This window comes from Limulus polyphemus, unplaced genomic scaffold (assembly GCF_000517525.1).
Source record: "Limulus polyphemus unplaced genomic scaffold, Limulus_polyphemus-2.1.2 Scaffold2873, whole genome shotgun sequence".
Lineage (NCBI taxonomy): Eukaryota > Metazoa > Arthropoda > Merostomata > Xiphosura > Limulidae > Limulus > Limulus polyphemus.
Window position 1 is genome coordinate 109,472 of NW_013668483.1, and position 26,029 is coordinate 135,500.

Here is a 26,029-nt window from a genome sequence, read left to right on the forward strand (position 1 = left end):
ATAGTTTGTTTGTATGGTTTGCTAAGCATATAGTTTGGGTATATGTTACAAATAACTTTCCTGTTGTTTGTTTTGTTGTTAAGCACAAAAACTACTCAATATGGTATCAGTGCTCTGACCATCGCGGGTATCGAAACCCAATTTGGAGTGGTATAAGCACTCAGATTTACCGCTGTGCCACCGGAGGGCTAATGTTAGAATACAGACTGAGTTATAGGTTTTTGAGTATTGAACGAGTATTTCGTAATTTCCCGGTGACTCAGTGGTAAGTATGAGGATATATAATGCTTACAATCGAGTCTCGATACTAGCGATTGGCACAGCACAGATAGCTCATTATGTATATTTGTGCTTAATAAAACAAAACCCAAGAAAAAACCCTTAATGCAAAGTTTAATTAAGAGAAAATTGTATTGTTATCTATTATCTGTCATTAAGTAAATGCTTAACAAATGATGAATTTAGACTGGGTTTGTTTATTTGATATTCGCAGATGGGTCCTTATTTGAAGCTAGTCAACAACACCCACTAACAATTCTTGGAATCGTGATGTCTCATCGAATAGTGGGATTTCACTGTCACTCTTATAACTCACCAAATGTAAGGAGCACGATTTTTATTTTTTGCGACAACTGAACGTAAACGAAGGACACGCAGATTCTATGCTAACAGCCGCGTCACGATTAACTCTTTCACTTATTCCTAACGGAAATTAAATACAGAATTCACATAACAAAATAATTTGAAACAAGTAGTTCCACAGTGTCAAACAAAGGATAATTCGGAACCTTCAGTTTGTATTAACAGTATGTCCTCCAGTGTGAATAAGTCTTAGTATCACATACAGTGGCCACTCTGTAGTGCTTCACAGGATGACCACTCTATGGATGGTTCACTGGCTGTCCACCCCGTGATATATCCACATAGTGGCCATACTATGAACCATTCACAGTGTAGCAATACTAACTAGTGCACTGTATACCTAGTTTAATTTTTCATTAAATGACACGCCACAAATTTATCTTAAGTAATATATATATTTTTTCTTACACAGCTATATTACATCGAAAATCAAGCGGTCATACAAAACTACATAGACAGATTTTCAGTTTCTAATTGAAACTGTGCTTGTGAATATACTCTAGAATATAACTCAGTCTTGAAATATTTAATAGCAGTAAATAAGACAAACTTTATAACCAAATGAATATTAACAGATGGTGTTGTGAATATACAATAGAAAAGTGTTCACAGAGTTCTGCAGCCCAGAGAAAGATGGAGCAGATCTGGAACTAGGTGGGAAAATGTTTCTATTATGTTACATACTTAATGTACATGCCTTAGAATAAAAAACATCAATACATCAGCTTAGGTCGCTCAAAAATAATTCTACATTTTATAGATAATAAAAGCAAGGAAGAAGAATCTACTATCTTGGTTCTGTCTTGGTGGCAGTATATTCCTAGAGTTCATAAAATTTCAGTACTAAAATAATAATTATGACGAAATATTAATCTAATCTGCTCCTTATGTAAATTTAAAATTATATTGTTTTACATGTAAAAGTGCTATTTATGAAAAACGTATAAATATACCTATGAACAGTCTATTAAGCCTTTTCTTGATCAGTCTTTTCCCAATATCAAATTTGAAAAGGAAGAATATTTAGGACAAAAAAAAAGAAAATGTAGAATTTGAGGTTAACAAAATTTCACCTTTTTCTCCTTCACTTTATATTGTTTCATATATATATCTATAAAATTACCGAGAATTATCTAGAAAATATACTCAGAGTCAGAAAGCATATGCAGTGATGAGTGAATGTCTAATTACAAGTGAGGCATTTGTATACTGTTGAATATTGCTAAAATAGCCGTTGAATAAGCTGTTACTGTGAGTACCGTCGCACAGAATATTATTATTAATAACAATACATTTGGTAATGTATAAAACAGCTGAGTTACTTACCACTAACAAAAATTATTTTTGCTGGATATCACCTCCGCTCACCTTTTGGTGCTGTTATACCATGGACGCTTTGCTTCACCGTACTAATTTTATTTGGATTGTCCAATGTCAATTTACGAGGAATCATTTTTTTGGTTAACACGCTCACTTCTTGAGTCTCCATCCATTAGACGAGCAAAAGCACCATTTTCACTCTCGTATAAAACTTAATAACATAGAATATTAAAGTAAATCAAATTCCAACTTTGAACTCTAACACACTGTTTGAAGCTTGTTTTGAAAGTGTTGCATCTTAATAAAACTGGTTTGAAAAGAGGCTTTTGACAAAATATTATATTTGTTTTCTTGGAGAAAAATCATAATATCACTGAAGAAATAAATAAATTATTAAATTGGAAATCAGTGAAACGCCATGTTTTTTTCTTATTTATCAAAATCTTGAGAATACTACGCCATTTTCTGATTTGTAATTTAAGAAAGTCTCAAGATACTTCAGTACAACATACAATGAAATTAACTTGAAATATTAGAACGAAACAATATAATAACAATGTATTTAACCTATAAAGAAGATACTATGGAAACATCCTCTTCAAAACGTTAGGTTGAGTGCTACGCAGTTCGAACTATGTGAAAAGTCAATTTATACTGTATACTTATAAAGAAAGACAAATTACAGTGTGAATACACTCCGTGTTCCTCTTTTGCAATACAGCATTGTCATCGTGACTTTACAAGTAACACACTATTTTCCTGGTGTTTCACTGTGTGTTTTCTATGTACTTCTTCATAAGGTGTCAAGTGCCAAAGAATTCTGTATTGAGGTCAAATTTCAGGACGTTAGAGTTTTTCTATGATCTTCTAGTAATGTTAGTTTGTTGATATATTGAGAACTGCAACTGAATAGATTCGAAGCTGCTTAACGATCAGATGCTTTTAGATCTCAATATGTTGATTAATTTGTAAAACCAGAATTTGGCAGGAATATTGAGCTATGTCAGTAGGCTTGTAACACTGAGAATCTAACTATTGAAATATTATAAGGGCAGGATTTGTTTTTGGTTGTTTGCGGAATTTCACGCGAAGTTATACATTAGAGAAAAGTTAGCTAGTCAAAACCAACCACTGCCGACAGTTTGGGCTGTTCTTGTCAGACCGAATAGGAGAATTCGATCTCAGGCTTATAACGCGATTTTTTTGGGTGGTGGGGGCGATATCTACAGTATTTCAGATCCACAGTCCGGTACGCTAACCACCAGTCCTCGCTCGGCCAAAATAGGGTAGGAAACCGTTATGTAATGTTAGAATACTTCTTGAAAGAAATAAAACTAAGACTAATAGGTAAGTGAACACGGAACACTGCTCGCTATCCCTGAGTTACCGCGAATGAAACGGTTGTTTGTTTGTTAAACGAAAGGTACACAATGTGCTCTGCCACAACGGTATCGAAACGCAGTTTTTAGTGTTATAAGCCAACAGAGCCAGTCACTTTGTAATAAGAATCACAGCTTTTATTATCATTTTTCACAATTTAAAGTGTTTTAAGAATCCAAATAAGTTTTGTAAAATAAATTACAAAAAATATGTCAATAAACATCTTTATCACTGTTGTTGAACCTTTTGTAGACCACTGACTTGAAATAATAGTGGTGTTGACGAGGAAACTACAAACTGCAGAAGAAAACAAATAAGGTAAACTCGACGCCAAATTAAATTTAGTTTATTGACGAATATAAAAACAACGTTCCGCTAAATAGTCCTTTACCGGGTTGCTCAAAGCGTTGTGTTCATATTCGTAAGTAGGCTTATTGTAATTTGGCGAGAGTTCCCATTGTTTGTTTCCTTCTACAAATGAACTTCATATAACCATATTATTAGTTTTGTAACTTTAAAATAAAATTTTGAAACATTTGAGATTGTATTATATGCGCTGTGAGTCGGTCATTACACAATATAATCTTATCTTAATTGCACAGGAAATATTTTATTACAATTTCCCAATTTTAATAACATCGAATGTTTTTTTCGGGAATCAAGAATAACAGAAACTGTCAAATATTATAAAAGTTTCCTGAAGAATGTGAGGATTATAACTGATATAATAATCTCAGTAAAAGCAATTTCTTACACTCTATCAAAAATCATTTAGAAATTTTCAATACTATTTAAGTATTAAGGTAGCCGTAGTTTAATTCATTATGCTAAATTCAAACGCTTTCTCTACGAGTTAGTTCTAAACACTTAATCATTTACAAAATATTACTGGAAATTTAGACATATGAATAATTTAATTTACTGATTAGACAAAAGTAAAGACGAAAGTTAGTTCTATATACTTCATGCGTATTTGTTTTAAAATATCCCTCGTAATTGATGTTGGTGTTGAAACATGTTCAATAAAATAATGAACTTCACCAATGAATTCGGAATATTAATATACTTTTACTATTTTATAGATCTAATGTTATATAACCGACAAAGAGTTGAATTGCAACCAATACAGTCAACTTTTTAAATTCTTAATTCAACCAGATACGTTATCATTTTTGTTCAGGCAAAACATAACTTATCTGTTATAAAAATAAGTACTTCTATTTGACCTCATTTAAACAACTGTAAAATATAAAACCTGTTATGTTTTCTTTCAAACTAACAAAAAATAGCCTACACCTTAAACTTAGTATTAGGTCAAAGGATGTAATAGGTCTGCCAAAATATTTGTAAGTATAGCCGATTCTGGTAAAGCTGTATTCAAAATTCAGTAATCATTAACACAAAAGACATTTATTAACATTAGTAAATTATTTTAATTGTATATTTCTAATAAGAAAATTAATAACACAAAAATATATATATATAATATTATTACTTTTAATATAACATAATTGTTAACTATGACCACTAGATGACGCTAAAAAGATGGAACAAGAAAGACAAACGGATAATGCCGAACTTTCGCCTGGCTGTGATTAGTCAATCCAAATATGAAGTAAATATGACAGTTTTACCTCACAATTATATTGATTCATTTTTCTTGGTTCGTTTTTCTGATGTTATAACGAACAAGTTTACTTATGAAGCTTATCCATTGGTTTACAAACAATAAATTTTTGTATATGCTATAAAAAGGGAAACTTTTAAACTGATGATGTTTATGAAAACTTATTCCCAGAACATTATTAGGAAAACTTACTGGAATTTGATGTGATCGGTTAAAATCTAAAGCAAGATTGTGAGTCATCTAATCTGAATAATCTTCATTCATCTGCATACAGCTTTATGCAGTTTAGCATCTCTAATTGCTATGTACATTGTGGGAGCAGCAACAGCGTAATAATCAAAGTTTTCAAAGAACTTTGGCCTCAAAGATATTAATGGTATTAATAACATAATATATATATATGTGTGTGTATGGTGTTATGAAATGTCTTTTACTCATACAGGGATCGTATACGTATAATATACACTCCACTGTTATACAAAGCCTCGTCGTAATTCTTTCGATTTGCCTTTGTCCAGGGTTACTGATCAGAAGGAGGGGTTTCTCGAAACCGGTAAAACTCAGTGACAAGTGGTAAATCGAATGATAGATTAGGCTTCATATTCACTTTTTAGTATAATATATATATGTATGTATATTTAACACAAATTAAGAAATAATTAATGATTAACAACTGGGTGTTCATATACACCATCAGGCATCAACTTTCGTGCCAACTATACAGTGCGATCATCCCAAACTTTACGTTCATACCTAAAAGTAAACGTCCATTAATTACTTCTAAGAAATGTTTCTATCATTGTCCTCCATTCGGATTAACAAATCAGAACTAAGCGCAAAATCTGTAATTAGCTGCTTGTATGAGCTACTTTACAATTATTTCAAAAAGTTTCAAAAACACGTTTATCTGTCGTCCACTAGAATAACTAATTTAAGTTTTTCCATTCTGTAAAACTAATATATCACCAAACACTATTAGGTTTTATTACTATGTTTTAACAAGCTTTTTAGGCATTCTAAGTTAGCTGCAAACGAAAGCAAAAATATTTCTTTTTTTATAGGACACACATTTGTTTGAAAGTAATAAAAAAGCCTACAGTAATATTTCTTTATTTTGGTAAAAAATATTGCTGTACTACAGAGTGTTGAGGATGTTGTATTAAAGCAATTTGTAATATGGAATCAGTAAGTCACGTGGCAACCACAGCTGTCGCGGTGGAACTGATTACATCAGAACTACATTTTTACATGGTTTAGCATTCGTAAGTGTTGTGTTGCCATTGAAAACTGATTGCTTTCCGAAGCAATATATTCATAAATACAGATAATGAAGATGTATTCGGATCAGAGACTTAGTATTTCCAAAACTGGAATAACCCTTGTACTTAACGGTTTTGAAAAACAAATGAATATGAAATAACTTGGACCAGGACCATTCAAAAATAGATATGAAACTGTAGTTTCTAAGGTGTGGTAGGGAAAGTGTGGCGTCTTGTAATAATACGTAGGTGAAAATGTACGAAAACTATGACATACCAGTCAAATCGGCCGAATTTCTGTACGACCGGACTGTTGAGACTGGCAATGGGAAATCGTCATCTTTGTACAGTAAATGGGTTATGGAAAGCAAACCGGGAAGAGTGATATGCTTTGGATATGACATCTTTACGACGGAGCCTTTTGCAATAGAAACTGCACTGCAGGACTATTGTCTAGATGCATGACCATCAGATAGAGTGACTTAGGCTATAACGACGTGGTGAGGCTCTAAAATCGTTTCAATGTAACGTATTCAACCTCTATTAGAACGGCAATAGAAAATCGTATGCAATATAATGATTTTTTATTTGGTATGGAAACGTAAAAGCCGTTCAGTAGATGATATTTTATATTTTTCAGTCACTGAACAATATGCAGCATAAATTGCACAGTTTAATACTACTGAAAGCATCATCATACATAACAAATATTTATGAGCTGTTAACCTTACGTTTAAATTTTTGTCTAAACTGTCATATCATATATAAATGACAATTAAGTACTCAGGTAGAAAGGGGGAAAGAGCCGTTTCGGCAGGTTCATAGCTTATATCAACTTTATAAAAACAATTTTTATGTAAAACACTCTTTTCTTGGAGGTTATTCAACAACTATTGTAATCTTAGTTTTAAGTTCCAACTAACTTCTACACTAACAAACAAGATGTGAAGATTGTTATCACAATTAAATAGTTTTTCTTAAATATAGCCTTCAAAGCTGAGTTACTTATGTTTTTTTTCTAACAATATGTATAGTTTCCTACATACAAATCTTAAGTCCATTGCTGCTCAATACTAAACAATAAAGTATTATACTTATACGGTTTATAACTCGACAGCATTTTAGATATATAACTACAACTTGTTAAAATGTGAATTCTCTAAGCTACTTTTGTTTCCTTATTATTATAGACAAACTGGTGTATAGAAATATGGACTATCTAAGCTACCTGTGGTTTCTTATTATTTTAGATGGACTGGTGTACTGAAGTTTTACGTCACTGGTTTCTTCTTCTAAAAACATTTCTCGTCTATTTCGTATCCTTTTGGTTCGTCGTCTCCACATACAAACACCAAATAAAACTGCAATAGCCACTATTACCGTAGCTGATACAACAGCCCAGACGATAACACTTTTGTTGACAGATGTTGAAACTTCTTTCCCTGCTGTCTGAAACTCGCCTTCATCGTATTCCAGCTGTTGCTCCTTCTCAGAATGCGATACGGTTGTTAACATTAGTGTGATTGTGTTGTGGTCGAAAGAGGAAGTTGTTTCCTCTAAATCTTTTTCCTCGCGTTCTTCATCTACGTGACGCCAAGTTTCTATGCTACTGCTGGTTGAGGGGAATTCTGAGATATGATAATCGCCAGTACCCTCTTCTTCTGTGTTGGAATACTCTTCACTAAGTGTTGATGGTATATATGTCTGTGGTTGGAAGGGAGGTCTCCACTGTGTACCTGGCCGTGATGAAAAATGATCCCTTCTTCCTCCAGAAGCTTCGAATGGTTCTCGAGAAAAGGGTTTTCTTCCATTTGATTGTCCTTCTAAAGGATAAGGAGGCCAGGCTTCTCTGTGCCTGTTAGGATAGCCCTCTAAAGGTTGTAATCCACTTCTTAAAGAATGTTTCTCCATTGTTTCAGATACAAGAGGAAATCCCTTCACAGGGAATTTCTTATTTGATTGTCCACCAAAACTAATGTCATGGTTTATTGGGCGAGTATGATTGTAGTTAAATGTAGGTTCTAATGGGAACGATGTATAACTGCGATTAGTTTTAGGGATTGTGGGAAAACGTACTTTTTCCATCTTAGACGAATCATACTTTTTGGGATTGTTTTCTTCTATAAAAGATGTAGAGGTTTTGGATTTATTTATTTTACCAGGTTCTTCAGTGTAGTGAGTAGAAACTGTTTGTGTAAGAGTTTCACTATTTATACCAAAAGAAACTGTTCTACTAGTCGTTGCTGATATGCCTTCCTTTAGATCAAGAAAAGGATTTAAACCAGTTCGAGGATTTGTAAAGTCACTTATATGAGTCTTCTTTCCTGCTGTCCCGTTAGTTGGTGGTGTTACTTCCGTTGTATTTAAGAAATTTCTTTCTTGAGTTTTTCTATCCTCACTGCGAACTTTTGTGGACCTTTCAGCACGGTATTTCTCTAAGTTGGAACAGTGTGGTTGTAAGCAGTTCTCGAGTGACGCGACAGACACTACTAACACGAGTACCCAACAAATCAATGGAGACATAATGATTGGTGAAGTCTGTTTAGCTCAGCCGTAGCGAAGAATTGATCTGAAAACGGAAAACAAACAAACTAAAAACTATGATATTGGCTCGACTTTTCTTTTACAGAGTAACGTTTTTGCTTTTATATAATACCTGCTTGTCCTTTTTTTTACCTCAACGACAGAAAGTATTTGATTTAAAAGAACAATTACAATATTAAAGTTGACTTATTAAATAAGATTATGAGCTGAAAAACCTACACCTACATCGTTTTCCTATATTTCACAATAGTTTAGCAAATAAAGACAATTGGTTTTGCGAGTAAAAATACTAAACTATAACTAAATTTTAAAATAAAATGTACTGGCTATAAAGTCTTATAAAACTACGCATTTTCAAATCCATTTTTGCATAACTTAAAAGAGCATATTTCTATTGGTAGTACGTATATATAAGGATAGTAAATGATTATAAAGTTAGAATATCTTGCATTACCTACAGGTTAAGCACACAGAGGGAACAAATTCCAACACATGTTCTTAGCTGATACAAGTTAACACCAGAAGACCGGTAAAACCACTCCTATTCACAGACTATATACCCCACAGACCTGCTATCGCAACCACGGTCTACCACTGCTAATATTTCTAGTTAATTATTATTCGTTTTCCTTCCCAAGTTAATCTAGTACCCAGGGAAAAGAGGGTGTGGCCGCTGCGTGCGCCATAGCCGTAACTCTTGTCTATGACGCTTGGCTAGCTTTTTCTTTTTTTTTTTTTTCTTGTGAGTCCTGTACTCTCTTGCAGAGCACTGCGATTGGTAAAACTAAACGTTTGTCTGCCTAATTGCCCTTCTAATGCTGCAAGTCTACAGACTCTGATATATATATATATATATTTGTTGTTAAAAAGTTTTTAAACCGCGATAGTTGACTACTCTTTGGAAACTGTACAGTGGATGTCCTTAGATCAAAGCATGAAGACTGTTGCCGGAGTGTCCATATAAAAAAAAAAAAAAAATGATTTTTTCCCTAACCAACATGGCTGAACAAGGATTTGTTTATCTTCGGTTGCATTCACCATAAAGTGGTTACACATTTGTTATGACTATAGTATGCAACTACAGCTGTGAGGATGTAACGCGTATGTATTATTTTGTTAGTTGGCTGAAGTCTGCCTTTCACCGCTGGTTAAGTATACATCACATCTCAATATTACGATTGAAATAATGTTTTTGTAAATGCGTTATAGGAGTAACTTTGGGGTATTTTTGTTGTTATTTGCGTAAAGCTACTATTATACCTCGAATATTAAAACCATAAGTATATATTACATTCTATAGTGGTCTATAGAACACATTGAAGACATGCGAAAGAAATATGTAGCATGTGCCAGAAAATAAATAAAACTTATATATTAACCTAAGGCTGAACGCAATGGAGCCAATTGATGGTACGTTACAACAAATCGAGGAGGCAACTGGTGTAATGAAGGTTAGGTTTAATGTCATCTAATCAAAAACACCTTAGATGTGAAAAAAGGTGCGGCTAAAAAAAAGGATTCATTGTGCGAGTTCAAAGAATGAAATCAAAATTGGCGGCTAAACTGGTAGCTACACTTATAGCATTGATAAGAATTTTACAGCAAATATTCATTCATTAGTTCTAGGATCGCAACACTGTTATTCGGAACAAACCTTTATTTTACAGAAACAACCAGATTATTTAAAATATATAGGGATAGTTTTTCCTCTTTAAAACAGATTCTACACCGAATGCAATCGGTATAAACGCATTAAGCATCATTATTTATGTTAATTGCTTAAGCTAATATCACATGACGCTAAACGCTCTTTAATTAGGAGAATTTCACAAAATTTAGTAAATTTGTTCTGAGAAGTTAGCAATCAATAATAACCGTTCTTTTGCAAATATGAGATAGAAACTACTAATCTACTTTGCTTGGCCTAACCAATACTTATTTATCTGTACGTCCTTTCACCTTATAGTTTTTTTTTCTCTAAATCAGCCGTTTTTAATCCGAATAACAAGAAACTGAAAACTGTCCACTTTTACTCTTAGGTGAATCTGTAGTAAAAATATTAGACCGATAGCTTACGTGACTTTTTGCATAGGCGTTCGTAAAAATTTTCATCGGATTGGAGCGTTTTTGTTGAATAACTTTGCATATGTGGCTTATATTTACACCAGATGAGATACCTAATTGTAAGCTGTAAAGATCTATCAGTGTTAAAATAATGTTTTGATTGCAGAATTTTCCTTACAGTTGGTTTTAATTTCTTCAATATTATATATATATATATACTACTTCATAAATTTGATCTAAAAATATTTGCTTTGGGACGAATTTAAACTAAATATCTATAATATACACCAGAATTCAAATGCTACTTCCAGGTTTTAGTAATAAAATAATGCGAAAAGATGTAATTGGGTGAATATTGTCATCCATTAATACTACAGAAATAATAAAGATCAACATTATTATTGTAAATCGTGTAGCTGACTGAATCTTCAAAAATTTATAAAACGGACGTACACGTTAAAGAAGTCTGATTAACTCTGCTAATTTTCCAGTTTATTTACTGTGTACATTAATGGTATTGATTTGACTTGCATCTCACACTATGTTGAAAATGTTTTTATAATGCTCTAATCAAACAAATGAAAATATTCCTGCTCGTGAAAAGGTATCATATAAAAACATTTTTATTTATATGGCCAACATTAATTAGTAGCCTTAATTCTCTCGCCTGTTTACTTAACAAATTTTATTATATTTATTATATAGCTTTCAAACGTCATAATAAACTAAGATCCCAAGAGTTATCTCTCTCACCGCAATATTCATTAGGACAGAACAATGTAACAGAATGTGGCATTCATTACATTGATGAAACAATGAGACCAGGTAGGGTGAGAATGCCAGAAATAATGTAACATCACCAATTCAGCAGTTGCATTATATGCCAGAAAATAAAACCACTGAATACGGTGGTTATATACCAGAACAATATGTTAAAACTCATATAAAGGAAAAAGAAAATATTTTTGTAGCAGAGCTTGGTTACTGTTGCTGAAAACCGTATACGATATATGAAGTTACCACTAACTAACCATTCCAGTCCTTTTTAGGATTACATACATCTGAAGACGCCAGCAAATTAACAACCGAAATATGGTGTTTCAGTTAGTTAAACGTTATATATTACTAACTAACTTTTCAGGCTTTTAATGTGAGTACTCATATTTGTATTAAGCCATTTTTTTTAGTTTTTGTTGTTTTTTCTAATACACAAGTTTCAGCTCAATTCCCCAAGCCTTCTACAGGTGCGAGACGTTTAGTAAACAACAGGATTTAACGGAACAATTCGAATCACAAGTTGCCTAGCAACCAATCAAGGGTTACCATTTATTCTTTCACTTTTTTCTTTGTTTTATCCTTGACAAGTATTGCGTCTGTGTATTGTCATTCGTTAGTTTTATTTACCTTATCTATATTTTGGCCATTTTAAACAATATTTCGCATAAGTGCCCTATTCAACTACTGTTATATTTTTAGTAATTTGTCTTCAACTTGTTTGATGTAACTACCTCTTTACATATGAAAATAATACATTTTGAATCAATACTTTACAGAAGTAGACAGCGTACAGAAATACGTTTTGTTTCTTTGTTTGTGTTTTGGAACGAAAACGAAAGGATTTTCCTAATCTCTCTCAAATTTGTCCATCCAGCATTACCGTTAAAAAAGATTAGAAAAATTGGTCTAATTGGTTTGGTTATTAAGCATGATTTACGTTTACTTTTGTTATATGATTATATGTTATGGTTTGGTCTGTATAACATGTTTTGCATATAGCTTATTCTGTTTGTCTGGTCTCTATATATGATGATGATGTATTAAAATAACTTGGTTAACATAATTAGCGAAAATAATTTTTCCTTCTATGTTTGAGGTATTTTTAGACTGGTTAAATTGGTCAATTTGCATATCGTTATAAGTGTATGTACTTTTAGTTCGATCTTTCTGTTACACGTCCTGTTATGCATAATATTGCCTGTTCCACAGATAGTTTATATATTTGACAAGGCTGAAATATAACTTTTTAGTTATTGAATATTTAGCATATAGCATGAATACACGTCCTTCCTTATAAACATGGTTTTATTACGTGACCTAGTATACATATTACACTGTAGTGAATGGACTACAAAAAAAAAGCATTGGCTATAAGATCTATTATATGACATGGCCCATGAGTAGTTTGGTTATAACATCAGGTCTGCCTCTAGTCAGATAGTATGATCTGGTAAACACATGGTTTACGTATGTGATAAAAATTAAGCAAACGAAATCAAACTAAACTGACTCGGAAATAATAAAATACAGGATAAACAAAATATTAATCTAGATCGAAATTAAATAAAAAACAAACCAAAACACAGAGAAGCATACCTATATGTACAATATTTACAATGTATTTCTAGAAGCAATTGAGGTCTTACATTTTTGCTCCTTCTCAGTGTTGATGTTGTGAAAGGCCTTTCAATGTTCCTCATTAAAAACACTACCTTCCCCACTGAAAGCACTGGATCTCTTTCATTGGTGATTTTTCTTAATGATGCAATTTTCTTTTGTATTTATACATCCCTTGTGGTGATCCCTATTTTATTGAAAAATAGTCCATATGTCTGTCCATTTTGCTCCTTAAGCTTGGACTGGAAATATAGGTTTCCAACATTCAAAAGTGCAATGGTTAAAAATAGTGAGCACAACCTTTATGGTTGTCAATAGGAAGGCATCAGATTAGATAGCTGCTAGCAGATCTAGATGCCATCTTTTCCCCACTCTTCTTAGGACACAAGATAGTGTTTGTTCATCCTTTCATAGGGCAAAAAAGTCACTTCCCATCCACTCATTTCCTTGATGGGTGGAAGTTTCTATGATGGTTTTCAAGACTGGAGCTTGTGTTTATCCTTGGCGATTATCTGTCGTTGTTTAGACACGAGGAGCATATCTTCAATCGGCATAGTTTTTATCTACTTAATCGAAGCTCCTAACTTCAATGAATAGTCTGGCGAGTTTGCTAGGCCATTCTACAGAATCACAGTGCCCTCCGTGTTGAATTGCTATTGACTCAGGGTCACTATATTGGCTTAGGATTATAAAACCGATAGCCAGTGGTCAAATATCATCGCAAGAGACAATATAAAAACTTCAATTCATTTCAACTTGCCTTAGAAGTTCAGTAAGTAATATAAGGTTAAATATCATAATCAGTCATGATTTTATCTGACTTTATTTTTCAAAAAAAGTCATCTGGACAGGATGTAACATATGTGCTACACCTCATAGTATTAGTGGTGAATGCACTCAACCCATTACTACAAAAACTGTTCTAAAAAACTGAAAACTGGATGGAACAGTGCACTTACAACTTTGTTAGCCAGATCCCTAAATGTGCCCCTTCTGGTAATAGACTTACTGCTCAGAAAGTATAGTCATATACCAATGTGTTTTTTTACCACTACATGATCACATAAAAAACAGTACAGTGGTTCCAAGGGGAAAGTGGGGAGGGGAGGGATTACAAGCCAGTACCTTACATGGGTAACAAAAATTAAGCCAATTACTTTACAAGCTGTACCTAATGCTTTACCCAAGAAAATGTTATAATTATCTGTTCATAGGTCATATCTGTGTGGTGAGACAAGATAAATATATTCTGATTAACAAGGTACTATAATTACAGTTTGTGAACAAATGGAAAAATATTATTTTCCATTATCAATATATATATAGAAAAACTCTCTCTCACAATCTGTTCTTAGTTAATTACTGCAGTTTTACCAAACATACACATCTCTATAGTGTATTTGTTTGTAATTAAGCACAAAGCTACACAATGGGCTATCTGTGCTCTGCCCACCACGAGTTTCGAAACCCGGATTCTAGCGTTCTACCGCTGTGCTACTGAGGGCCTCTATAGTGTAAGTCAACTTCCCCAGATGAAAAGTTTTGCTCATACGTATATATATACACACATTACATTTCTGTATATATTTTAATGTACATATACTAGTCAGTGCATTATGTAAGACACATAAGTACTAACATACACACACACATTTTAATATCCCATTAATCAATGCATACTTGTAGTATATGAAGACACTATTCATCGGGTTGCTTGATAACCATAGTATCCAATATCAACATCAACCATGCTTTCCACGTGTACTAAGGCACATGTAAAGGAGCCACCTAAAGAGTTAAATCACTTTACTTAACAATATCATAAAAAATGTAGGTCGTCCCTGCCATAATCATTCACCCAGGCCAGATCTATTGTTGTCATTTATATAATACAAAAATATACGTTAATTCAAAGATACTAGGCACAAATGTAACAGTGAATAATTTACTTTTGCCATCATAAAATAGCACTTAGGCTGAATCAACATGTTTTCCAATTAGTGAAATCAAATAATAGTTGTGGAACCCCCCCCCCCTTTAATAGATGATTAAGAAAAATAACTCAGACAAGAATGTATCTAAATGATACACATTTGTTTAATTTATACAGTTCATGTTTATTTCTTATGTTGTGTTTGAGCACCACTTCCTTACTGCACTTATAAAAGACTGGTTCATGCCAACTCACTTCCGAAATTTCCGAAGTTTCGTTAGAAATACTCAATGGGTGAAGATATTCTAACATTCACTCAAAACTGTATTTAATCACTTGGCATGTAATAATTGCAAAGTTGTTTCAGCATATTGGTTTGTTACAGTCCCTAATTATCTATTTCAGCTGTGTAGGTGGAAAGTGTGATGTAGCCTGGTCTAAAAAATACCACTATAACGTAACACGATAACAATGGATGACATATTCATATAAATCTCTCCAGATAGTATGAATCATATCATCCATTGTTTAGTCAATTTGTCTGTGTCATACTGTGCTGGCATGTTGATAATGGATAAGATTCGACCGTACTAGTGAAGTAATTAATAATCACTAACACATATAGATTACCTTTCTTTACGAATTATGCTACTAATTTATTCTTCTAAGTCATTCAGCAGATAATTTGTCTGTGTCATACTGTGCTGGCATGTTGATAATGGATAAGATTCGACCCTACTGGTGAAGTAATTAATAATCACTAACACATATAGATTACCTTTCTTTACGAATTATGCTACTAATTTATTCTTCTAAGTCATTCAGCAGATAATTTGTTTATGATACTGTTCTTTAAATCCTATGGGATCACTGTAGCGTGTAAAAGACGACTAAAATACCATATATATAACTTGTAAAGCAGTTAAGCCAACAACAAGCAATTTGAAGGCAATCAAGCATTACTGTACTACTGATTAGATTGCCTGCGGTAAGTAACACTTTTCTTATACTGCTTTCCTTTAATTTACTTTTCTATATATTTATCGGAATTTCGCATTTTCATCTGCAAAAACTTCTGACTTTTTAATTTTTATTCTGTAATATTTTATATTCGTCTTCATTCCTTATTAATTGTACATAAAAGTAGTTTGTTTATATTACCAAAGATAAGAAGTCTGTAATATCTGTATGTATTTGATATTTTCAGAAGTGTATCTAATGGATATAATGAAGTTATTTGTTTTGGCCTAACTAGAACTTCCATAGCGTCACACATTAATAAACATATATACCCTCCACTTGCTGCATTTCTGACGTTAATCCAACTCTGCCCAGTACAGGATGCAAATGAATAATTTAATTACTTTGTCATATGAATGAATCGCCTTTTACGAGGTACCTATATTTGAAATGAGTCTATTTAACCGAAAGTGAAATATTTTCAAAAACTAATTTCGATAGCGAGAAGAGATGTTTTAAATCTGAATGGTTTAACTTACATCTTACTTTGAGTATGAAAAAACAAATATGTTGTTCTGTACTTTCCACTTGGGGTATTGGCAAACCTCATTATGTTGTGATAATTGATAAGATGGCCATAGAGAATGATCTGAGGCACTAAAATCTAAGAAATGTTTTGACAAGCATTTCTAAAGCCAACACCATGTTGAATGATTGAAAGCTTAGGTCAGTTTCAAAGTGTCCCTATACATATGTAGGAAGGTATAATGCTCAATAAGGTGGAGAAGAGAAACTATCACTAGGAAACAGTGAAAAGCCAGGATACATATATTTTATATCTTTTACTAAGAGCTATAAATCGTTTGGCCTGTTTAAATCTTTTCCTTAAGGTCACAGTCGCTGCAGTCCAGATCTGACTGAGCATCTAGAAAAAGCCCAAGCTAATCCCCATGGTAACCTGATTACATTTCAATTTCATCTCAGAAGAAATTATTGATGTCAGTCCTTAGATTATTTACGAAGCTTTTGTAAGTGGCATTAAAAATGCAAATTATTGTTTATTCCAAATGCCTAGATACAAAACCTGATTGCAGAAAATATTACCAACTATTGTCAAATGAAATTGGAAAAGTAATTGAATATTTACTGCACGTGTTACTTTGATCTGATACTTGAATATTTAGTTACCCGCAACCTGCATAATGTTTTTGAAAAGCATGGTATTTCAGTTGCCAATTCGTGTGGCAAAGAATGTAATGGCTGTTCTTCTATTTCTAGCCATTACAACAGACTACAGACAAGTGGGAAAAATTTGATTCAAAAAGGATATTGTATGCATTTATTTGTACTGCTTATATTAATAGTTGTAGACTCATGTATGAAAAACAAAATTACAAAATATGTCCTTGAAGTAGGTCACAAGCTGTTTCATGTATTGAAGGCAGCCCAAACTGTCATAGCTATTTCAATGGCATTCAACAGTAACTATTACATGAAGTAACTAGCAAACTGCAGTCATTGAGCACACCACAGTGGTCAAATAGAGCAGAATTGTACCATACTTCTCAGCATAATTAACGTTGTGAAGTTTACATTGAATTCTGCTTTTGCCTGGTACTATGGGTGAAAGTTTAAAATTATGCTGTGTGACTTTTAAATGCCTGCTAGATGAGGATATTAACATTACAAACACAACATATCAAATTCAAATATTAGTTTCATAGCTTAAATACATAAAAATATGGATCTTCTGACCGTAATTTGCAACAGTTGAAATAACAGCAGACAATGTCGATATTACTTACTCGGAACCTTACACCAGAAAGATTTCTTGTATATTGAGTCCATAATTTTTCAATTGAAGTCATATTAACTGTTAAATTTAATTTAGTAATATGCATTTGAATACATATAAATTTCTGTAACTAAAGTTTCTCTACCTATGTTTGTTTACATATACACATGAACTGGTCTAGATATTGTCTGGGTATAAGATCCTGGTCTCTGTATACTTTGAATATTAAGCCTGGTCTTCTATAGTTCATTTGTCTTGCGTGATTTACAGATGGCAACGTTTTTATAAGCGTTGTTCTAGTAAATTAGTATATATGGTCTGCATCTCTGTAGTCCTTAATAAGAATTAGTACACATATAACTGGTCAATATTGTTTGACAAACATTAAGACTGATTATACGGTCAAATTTCGATTTTGATGGTATATCCAATGTTTAATTCAATTACTGTAAATACTTTATATATATATATACACACACATTCATTTTATGGCTTGGTATAGTTAAATTTCGCTATATCACCTGGTACGTGTAAGGTTTTGAAATTTTACTTGGTCCACACACATGGTTTTAACTATAAGATCTAGCATATGTTTTTTAAGTATATAATGTGGTAACATTGCTTTGCCTACTAATAATAAATAAAAATGCTGCATAACAATATCACTTAGGTTGGGTCACATAAACGTATCACACTGATAGCAGGGCTATGATAAAGACATGCATTTCATAAATTAGATGAGGTACATTTATATCTCTCTATTAATACCTAATATTTTTTATTCTAACTGAAAGCTTTGTCAGCTCCTGAGACTGACGAGACTATCTCCACTTCCATTTCTCTACAAACACGAAACATATTTGAACATTTGAGTCTCGTCCATTGTACAGTTACAAAATCATTCATCATTTACCAAGGTAAATAACATCCCACCATTTTGGGTCTAGATGAAAATAGCTACTTTATTTAAAGACCAGATCTGCGATAATGGTGATTTGAAAAGCCATCTTGTCACATACATGCCTACATCACGTCACATGCTGCTGAATACTGTTTGTAATCTACGTTTTCATTAGATTTTTATTTCAATTTTTCAGCCATGAATAGTTCAATCTAAACTGGGGTTGTGTTGACACGAATGGAAAATTTAGATCTGTGGAATGCCTATTTGCAGATAAAAATATATCATTCTTAAGCTTTGTTACAATGGCATACGCCCTAAGGATCATGGTGCTCAAAGGACTATCATGCTCAAGTAACATTTCTACAGGCAAACATGTACTCATGTGTATATCGCCTGTACAACATGTATTACTTTCACCTGTGAATATCCTTGACTACCATGCGGTCACTAACGTCAGTTTTCTGAACATTAAAATTATCTCTGACGTCCCGTTTCCTTTCAGACTCCACTTTATCATCTACTCAAATAATGTTGAGAAAATATTTAGAAACTGTGGTCTTCTCAAAATGATTCAATGTACATATTTGACAATATGTAATAATAACACTCAACAGATAATTTCACCTAATTACGAATATTTTAATTGGATTCAATTGAAACATTACTTGCTATAGCTAGCAAAACAAAAGGTCTAACTGTGTTTTCGAGCAACTGTAGCATGAGTGTAACTGCTACCCTTATCTCTTCCATGTAAATCCACTGTTTGCCAAATGTTTCAATGTTGAAACTAAAACACTTTATCTTTAGATTATTTTACAGGCCAGGACTGACAGTTAATTTCATACCTTAAAGTCTTAGCATGTATATAAAATTCTTTATTTTTTAAAATGTTGCTTGATAGTTGTATTCTCGGTAATTGACTCATTTCTGTTATATAAAACCCATGAATGCCTTTGTGTAAAGCTCCATACACCTGTGCAATAACACACACTTATTTATTGATAGACACATATGTTCAAAAGTCTGAAGTTTGCAAAATTTCTGACTAGTTTCACAAAACTTCTAAGTGATTCTCTAGGGATAACAACTGCTCTTTACCTAGTTTTACTGGTCCACTCCAAGATCATGTATATATATATATATATTCATTCCATTTGCAGATGTAAATTTTTAATAAATATGCACAATTACAAATATGTATGTGCATGTGTGTGTGTGTAATGTTAAACAAAATTAATTAATTGAAAACCAAAAGGTAAAGTATTTCTTTATTGAGATGTTAATATTCCTCACACTTTCCTTAGATTGATCTTGCCATTCACATGCTCCAGGAACATGTCAGATGATAAAACTTTCCCATAATGTCTAAAAATGGGTCTGGGACCCCCACGTATCTAGAAGCCGCATTAGGGAGATTGAAGATATTTTCACTAGAAAAAAAAAATATAGAAATGCACATTTGATGACAAGGTAGAATGAATATATATATATATAGAAAACCAATTGGCCGAACAGAGCTGATTAGATTATTTTTTGCTATTATAGTTGGCTCACATACCTACTAGCTGGTCGTGGTCGACTAAACTACGCAAGCTTCAAACCCTGATATATTGCAATATACATATACCATAACATTGTACTTCCTTACATACCTTAATTGCTGTAATCAAACTGCTTTCGGCTCATGCGCTGTTACCATTGTAACCAAACAGGCTACACCCACTAGTTACATCTCGAAAGCTGCGATGATATAACGTGCTGCCATTTATGAGCCATTAAAATTAACATATTTTACCAGCATCACAAATAAATAATCATCAGTATAATTAAGTCAAATTAAGATGTTTCAGCTAAATTTCTTGCAGCCAGGATTACCTTTTTATGGTGTCACTATCATATCAATACACATGCAGAAAAATCATCCACTTGCTTATGTTAACATTATAGAAATGCAAATTCAATGAAAAAATTATTCCACTCAAATTCACAACAACTCAATTCATATTATTTGTTGAGAAAGAAACACAATTGTATAATACATGGAAAAGTTAAACACCATTAAGTGTACTGTAGAGAATCTAGCAAGTATCACATTGTCTGCTCCATAGTTACTGAACTAGATGAATTGATCAATTCTTATAAATTGTTGAACGATAGGAAATCACACAATAGCTCAAAAATATAGGTCATAATGGCCTTTGAACTGAGTTTCAAACTTCTAGCACTCAACTTCAGTTGCGCAAACTGATGGTATCGTATGCATTACTTCTACTGACACCAGCCATTTTAACTGTGTGGTAATCGAACCGCTATCCTCCTAAATCCAGAGGACATCGCTAAGGTAAGTTTTGCTCAATGGCTCAGAATGTGATGGCTGCAACATCCTTACAGTCCCCTTTAATCTTCAGTTATAAAAATCGTCATAACTTTAGTGATATCCAAGTAATATCAAACAATGTAATGTATGCATTGAAGAGAAGAGTGAATACCAGTTGAGGGTTTGTAAAGCAAAAAATGCCACTTCCTTTCAGTCACTGATTTTTCAGTAAGTGACTGTCCTAACTGCAGATAATCTGTTTGAAAATCCACAGTGTATAGATATATTGTGTGGTAAATATCACTTGATAGCTTGGAATGCAAGCAACGCCACTTCCTCTAAGCTGTGGTCTTTCAACCACATGACTTTTTTAGCTGCTGATCTGACAGTTAACCGCAAAATCATGTTATGTTACTCTTGTTTATTTTGTTCCCACACTTAACATGTTTGCTCCCCCGTAGCACAGCGGTATGTCTGTGGACTTAAAATGCTTGAAACAGGGTGGTGGGTAGAGCTCAGATAGCCCATTGTGCTGCTTTGTGCTGAACTTAAAACAAACAAACAAAGTTAACATTGTTTGTTTTGAATTTTGCGCAAAGCTACACGAGGGCTATCTGCGCTAGACGTTCCTAATTTAGCAGTGAAAGACTAGAGGGAAGGCAGCTAGTCATCACCACCCACCGCCAACTCTTGGGCTACTATCTACCAACGAATAGTCAAGCGCTCTAACCACCTGACCATGAAACTTAACATGCTTAACCCAATTGCTCGAAATTTGGTACATACTTTCTAAATAAGTTGTGGCTTAGGCTTATAAAATATAATATGGCCTAATATTTGTATCATAATTTAGATTGTGAATTCTTGGAAATTTTGTTTTCAAATGCTGTTTTCAGCAACACTAGATAGTACTTCCTTTTATCTTAGAGTTTTATTTTGCGCCTAAATGTATGTACGTATATCCAATAGAGTCATTAAAAAACTATAATTGTTGTGTCAATTTTGTTCTAATAATTGCATTACTCATTTTCTTGTCTGTTCATAGAAGTTCTTACAAAGAAAGCAACTATTAAAAATATGAAAGAAATAAAACCGGATTTTTTAAAATATTGTGTATCAGAAAGTTCCATTATATATATATCAAACTAGATATAAATTGTTTTATCTTTATGAACCTTTTATATTTATTTATCTTTACCTATCGAATAAATTATAGAGCTACAAAAATATCGTAAAACACCAATAAACAGTAAAACCTTTGACGAGTACAAACACAACTTGCATTTATATATTAGGGCTACACTGATATAGGCATTATTTTTCTAACCATATTCTCACAGCAGTATGTCTGCGGACTTACAACGCTAGAAACCGGGTTTCGATACCTGTGGTGGGCAGAGTACAGATAGCTTAACAACAAACAATCTACCCATATTATCGATCAAGTTCACTTTCTCTCTAATATTTATAATTTTTATTTTCAATAATTAAGATTTTGCACTTGTAGGTATTGTTTGAATAATAATAAGTTTACTAATGTACTCAAGTATGAAATATTGTTCTGTCATCTGAATAGTTTTCTGTTATAGAACTCCTATCTTATCAAATTTATTAACCCTAAATGTCCTTACCTTATGTATGCTCATATGATAATATTTTTGTTGTTTAAAGCATAAATAATTTAGCTAATTTAGCACGAATGGAAAAGAAATTACACAAAAATCTCAGGTTTGTAGCTTTTTCCTAAGTTATGTAAACTTTGCATTAGAACCCATTACTCTCGACCGTGAGAACTTCCATTAATATTTGTTTTTAGAAAATGTACATTATCGCTTTTTTCAAGTGTTGTTTACTTCACAGTAAAATTGTTAAACAAGAATGTTTGCAGTGTAATCATGTTTAAACATTGGTTCTATCTTGTTTGAAACCTAAGATTTGTTAATTAATATCCATCCCATTTGCTCTGATATCATAAAGGTCTCTCAACACAGGTTTCTTGAAAATAGTAATTGAATGTAAAAAAAAGGTCCCGTGAGAAACAAAACCTTGGATAATTCTATTTGTAAGGGATGCCAGGGTCTGGGTGAATATAAACCTATACTGTCAGAGACTAACAATTATGATAAATGGTTAACCAATATCAACAAATAGGCAATAAAATAACATTTCTACTCATAATGCCTAACTCGCTCAGATAGGCAGAGTCCCTGAATGAATGAACTTCAGCACCTCTAGAACAGTTGTGCTGATTCTTTGACTTATTGTGCCATCTATGTTTCTTTATTCTCTTGGCCTTATTCGACTGGAAGGAGTCCAGGATTTCATTTACATAGATAGTTTGAACAGAAATATCTGGCTTGTTTTATCTTATGAATAACAGGTATATGTTTGTAAACGACTTCGTACACCCTACACCGATGAGCAGGGCACTCTAGAAATTTACATTTGCACACTTCTTCATCCTGCACATTACACACCTTTGATTGTAATGAATTCAAGCTTTTAGTTGCATTTGCAACAGCTAGGATGGTGATCTTTATAACAGCGTGTCCACGGTGGCAGCATTGGCATTTTAAGAGGAGGTAATTGTCTTCACAACAGTAGTATTGGTGTGACTGCTGATGATAGCCTTTCTTACTCTTTCCATAGGATCTCTTTCTGGATTTTTTATCTAGGTGGACTGCTTCTATAAATGTGGAGGGAAATAGATTTGGGTACATATAATTAGATATAATCAGAAAATTCTAACTGAACAAGAGCTAATGACCTGTAAACTTATCTTAATTCTGGTTAGTGGCTAGGAATCTTTGGTTCTAAAATTTTGAGATAACCCAAGCTACAAAGGGTATACTTGGTTTGACAACATGATGTATAGTTAATACAAGTTTTTATTAACCCTGATGCCTCTTTATATTGTTCAACTAAGTATGTTCAGTTCTTCTCTCCAGGAAGAAAGCCTACAGAATAAAGATGGTTGGCTGTTTCTCCTGAATAAGTGTCTATCAGACAGTACATGATAACAAAGCTATAATAGTTCATCTCAGCTAAATCTGTCGTTTGTTGAGGTCTTTTTATTATGCATTGTTATATTATCTTGGATCTGCCAAGATTTATCAAAATTGCTGTCAAGTTTCATATGCATTAAATTTGACATTCTGAATTTTAAGATAAAGAACTTGGTTAGTGTATCAGGTACAATGTGAACAGTAGTATCGGTAGTATGTATGCTTCTATTCATTTGGTGAAGGAGTATACCATTTCTAATGCAGTCTGAATATTACAGTTAATCTTCAGCAAACGATGTTTAAGACAAAGGGGAAAAATCATTGTAGGAGTACATCATTTAGACACTAGCTCATCTTTTTTTGCTTGCAAGGTGCTCCTTTTCCTCAGCTAATGTGGTAAAGTACTGGCAACAACATTTTCTAACCTATTTTTCTTACACTGTAGTCAACATATTCTATTTTTTTTCAATTGACTAATTTAAGAAGCATTTGCTAAGTCTCTGACCAAAAGACTGAATGACACTACCAGGTCATCACAGAAGCGTTTTCTTGCACAACAAGAATACGGCATCTAAAGAATAAAGTATTTCAAACCTCTTGAACATGTTACAGGATCTAAACAGCTATAGCATCTTCAGTTACCTGCAAATGTGCAGGATATGTTATCTATAGATCCAAAGATCTCTTGTATATATATATATATATACACTACTTCGCCTATTGGGACCTTCAGGGTTAAAATGATAATGCTGCACAGTGTCTGCTTTTTACACTCTGTCCATCCTCGCGTAATGACACGAGTGCTTCGACGCAGTCATCACTGTAATATTGGTAATTTGCAGGATAACCACAATGTTGGAATACAACATTAACAGTACAGTAAAATTCTCGAGTCTCATGAATTTCCTCTTGTTAGTTGGTTTGACCTAACATCAAACTACTCAGGCCTTTTATGAGCGAATAGAGAGACACTATTTCACCCATCAATGCATATCAGAAATTTAAACTGTACCATTCTTATAAAACATTTCATTGGATTGGTCTTCAAGCTGTCACTCTAGAGTCTCTCCATCGTCTGTTTAAAGTTCCCAATTTCAGTGGGGTTTTCCAAGCATTTACTCCTTATCTAAAACATCTCAAAAATGATTGAATCACTGCAGAGTCCAAAAGTTACAAAGTATAAGCTGACCAGACACTCTAAAAATACAATGGGCTGTTTATTGGGTGAGAATTTTCAGTTCCAGTGAGAAGTTTTCAACTCCTTATGTTTTTTGTTTGTTATAGGGTCAAAATTCAGAAGAATAGACTTGATCACTTGTTCCTTATTTCAACTTTAGTTCTAAGTTGGGTTTCTTCAGCCAGGTCCATTTATTTTGTATTTACCAAAGTTCAGAGTCAGTTGGACATGCTGACTATCATTAGCAAGATTTCACACCCATCAACTTCATTGCTGTATATATTCGTAGTAACTTTCTCTTCACTACGGGTTTCTGTCTTGAACTTGATAGAGTAAAGCCGCATGAACACATAACTGCATTTCAGACTTTGGTCATGAATGAATACTGGTCTCGGCAATCATTTACTTTATCATCTTTGAGTTAGTTACCGATTTACTATTATATATCTATTTTAATATCGATATTTGTTTAAGTTGAATTTATATTTAGAAATGTACATTACTTGTACTAATGTATCGTCGGTATTGTTGCGTAAGCTGAAATTTCGAGAAACTCTCCTCACGCCTATAAATGTAACCAACGCGACGCGACAAGAAACAGTACATATATTATTGGTTTGCTATAGTTGGCATACTCTAAACCTCGGAAGCTATTATTGTGATTAACGCTTATTAATCGGGAAACTTCAGATATTTGACCAGGAATAT

General features: G+C 33.1%; 1 protein-coding gene across 3 annotated transcripts; it reads right to left on the minus strand.

The window, feature by feature from the left end:
* Positions 1 to 3,178: 3,178 nt before the first annotated feature.
* On the minus strand, positions 3,179 to 23,822 carry LOC106468101. Of its 3 annotated transcripts, none has more exons than XM_022396404.1 (2): positions 23,617 to 23,822; positions 3,179 to 8,797 (listed from the first exon to the last, which is right to left on the minus strand). In XM_022396404.1, exon 2 carries the CDS (start codon positions 8,749 to 8,751, stop codon positions 7,453 to 7,455), a length of 1,299 nt encoding a protein of 432 aa, XP_022252112.1. In that variant the 5' UTR covers positions 8,752 to 8,797; positions 23,617 to 23,822; the 3' UTR covers positions 3,179 to 7,452. The 3 variants fall into 3 exon arrangements, with proteins under 3 accessions (XP_022252112.1, XP_013783969.1, XP_013783968.1); XM_013928515.2 differs by lacking the exon at positions 23,617 to 23,822 and adding an exon at positions 9,231 to 9,446; XM_013928514.2 differs by lacking the exon at positions 23,617 to 23,822 and adding an exon at positions 9,227 to 9,446.
* Between the last annotated feature and the right edge of the window lie 2,207 nt (positions 23,823 to 26,029).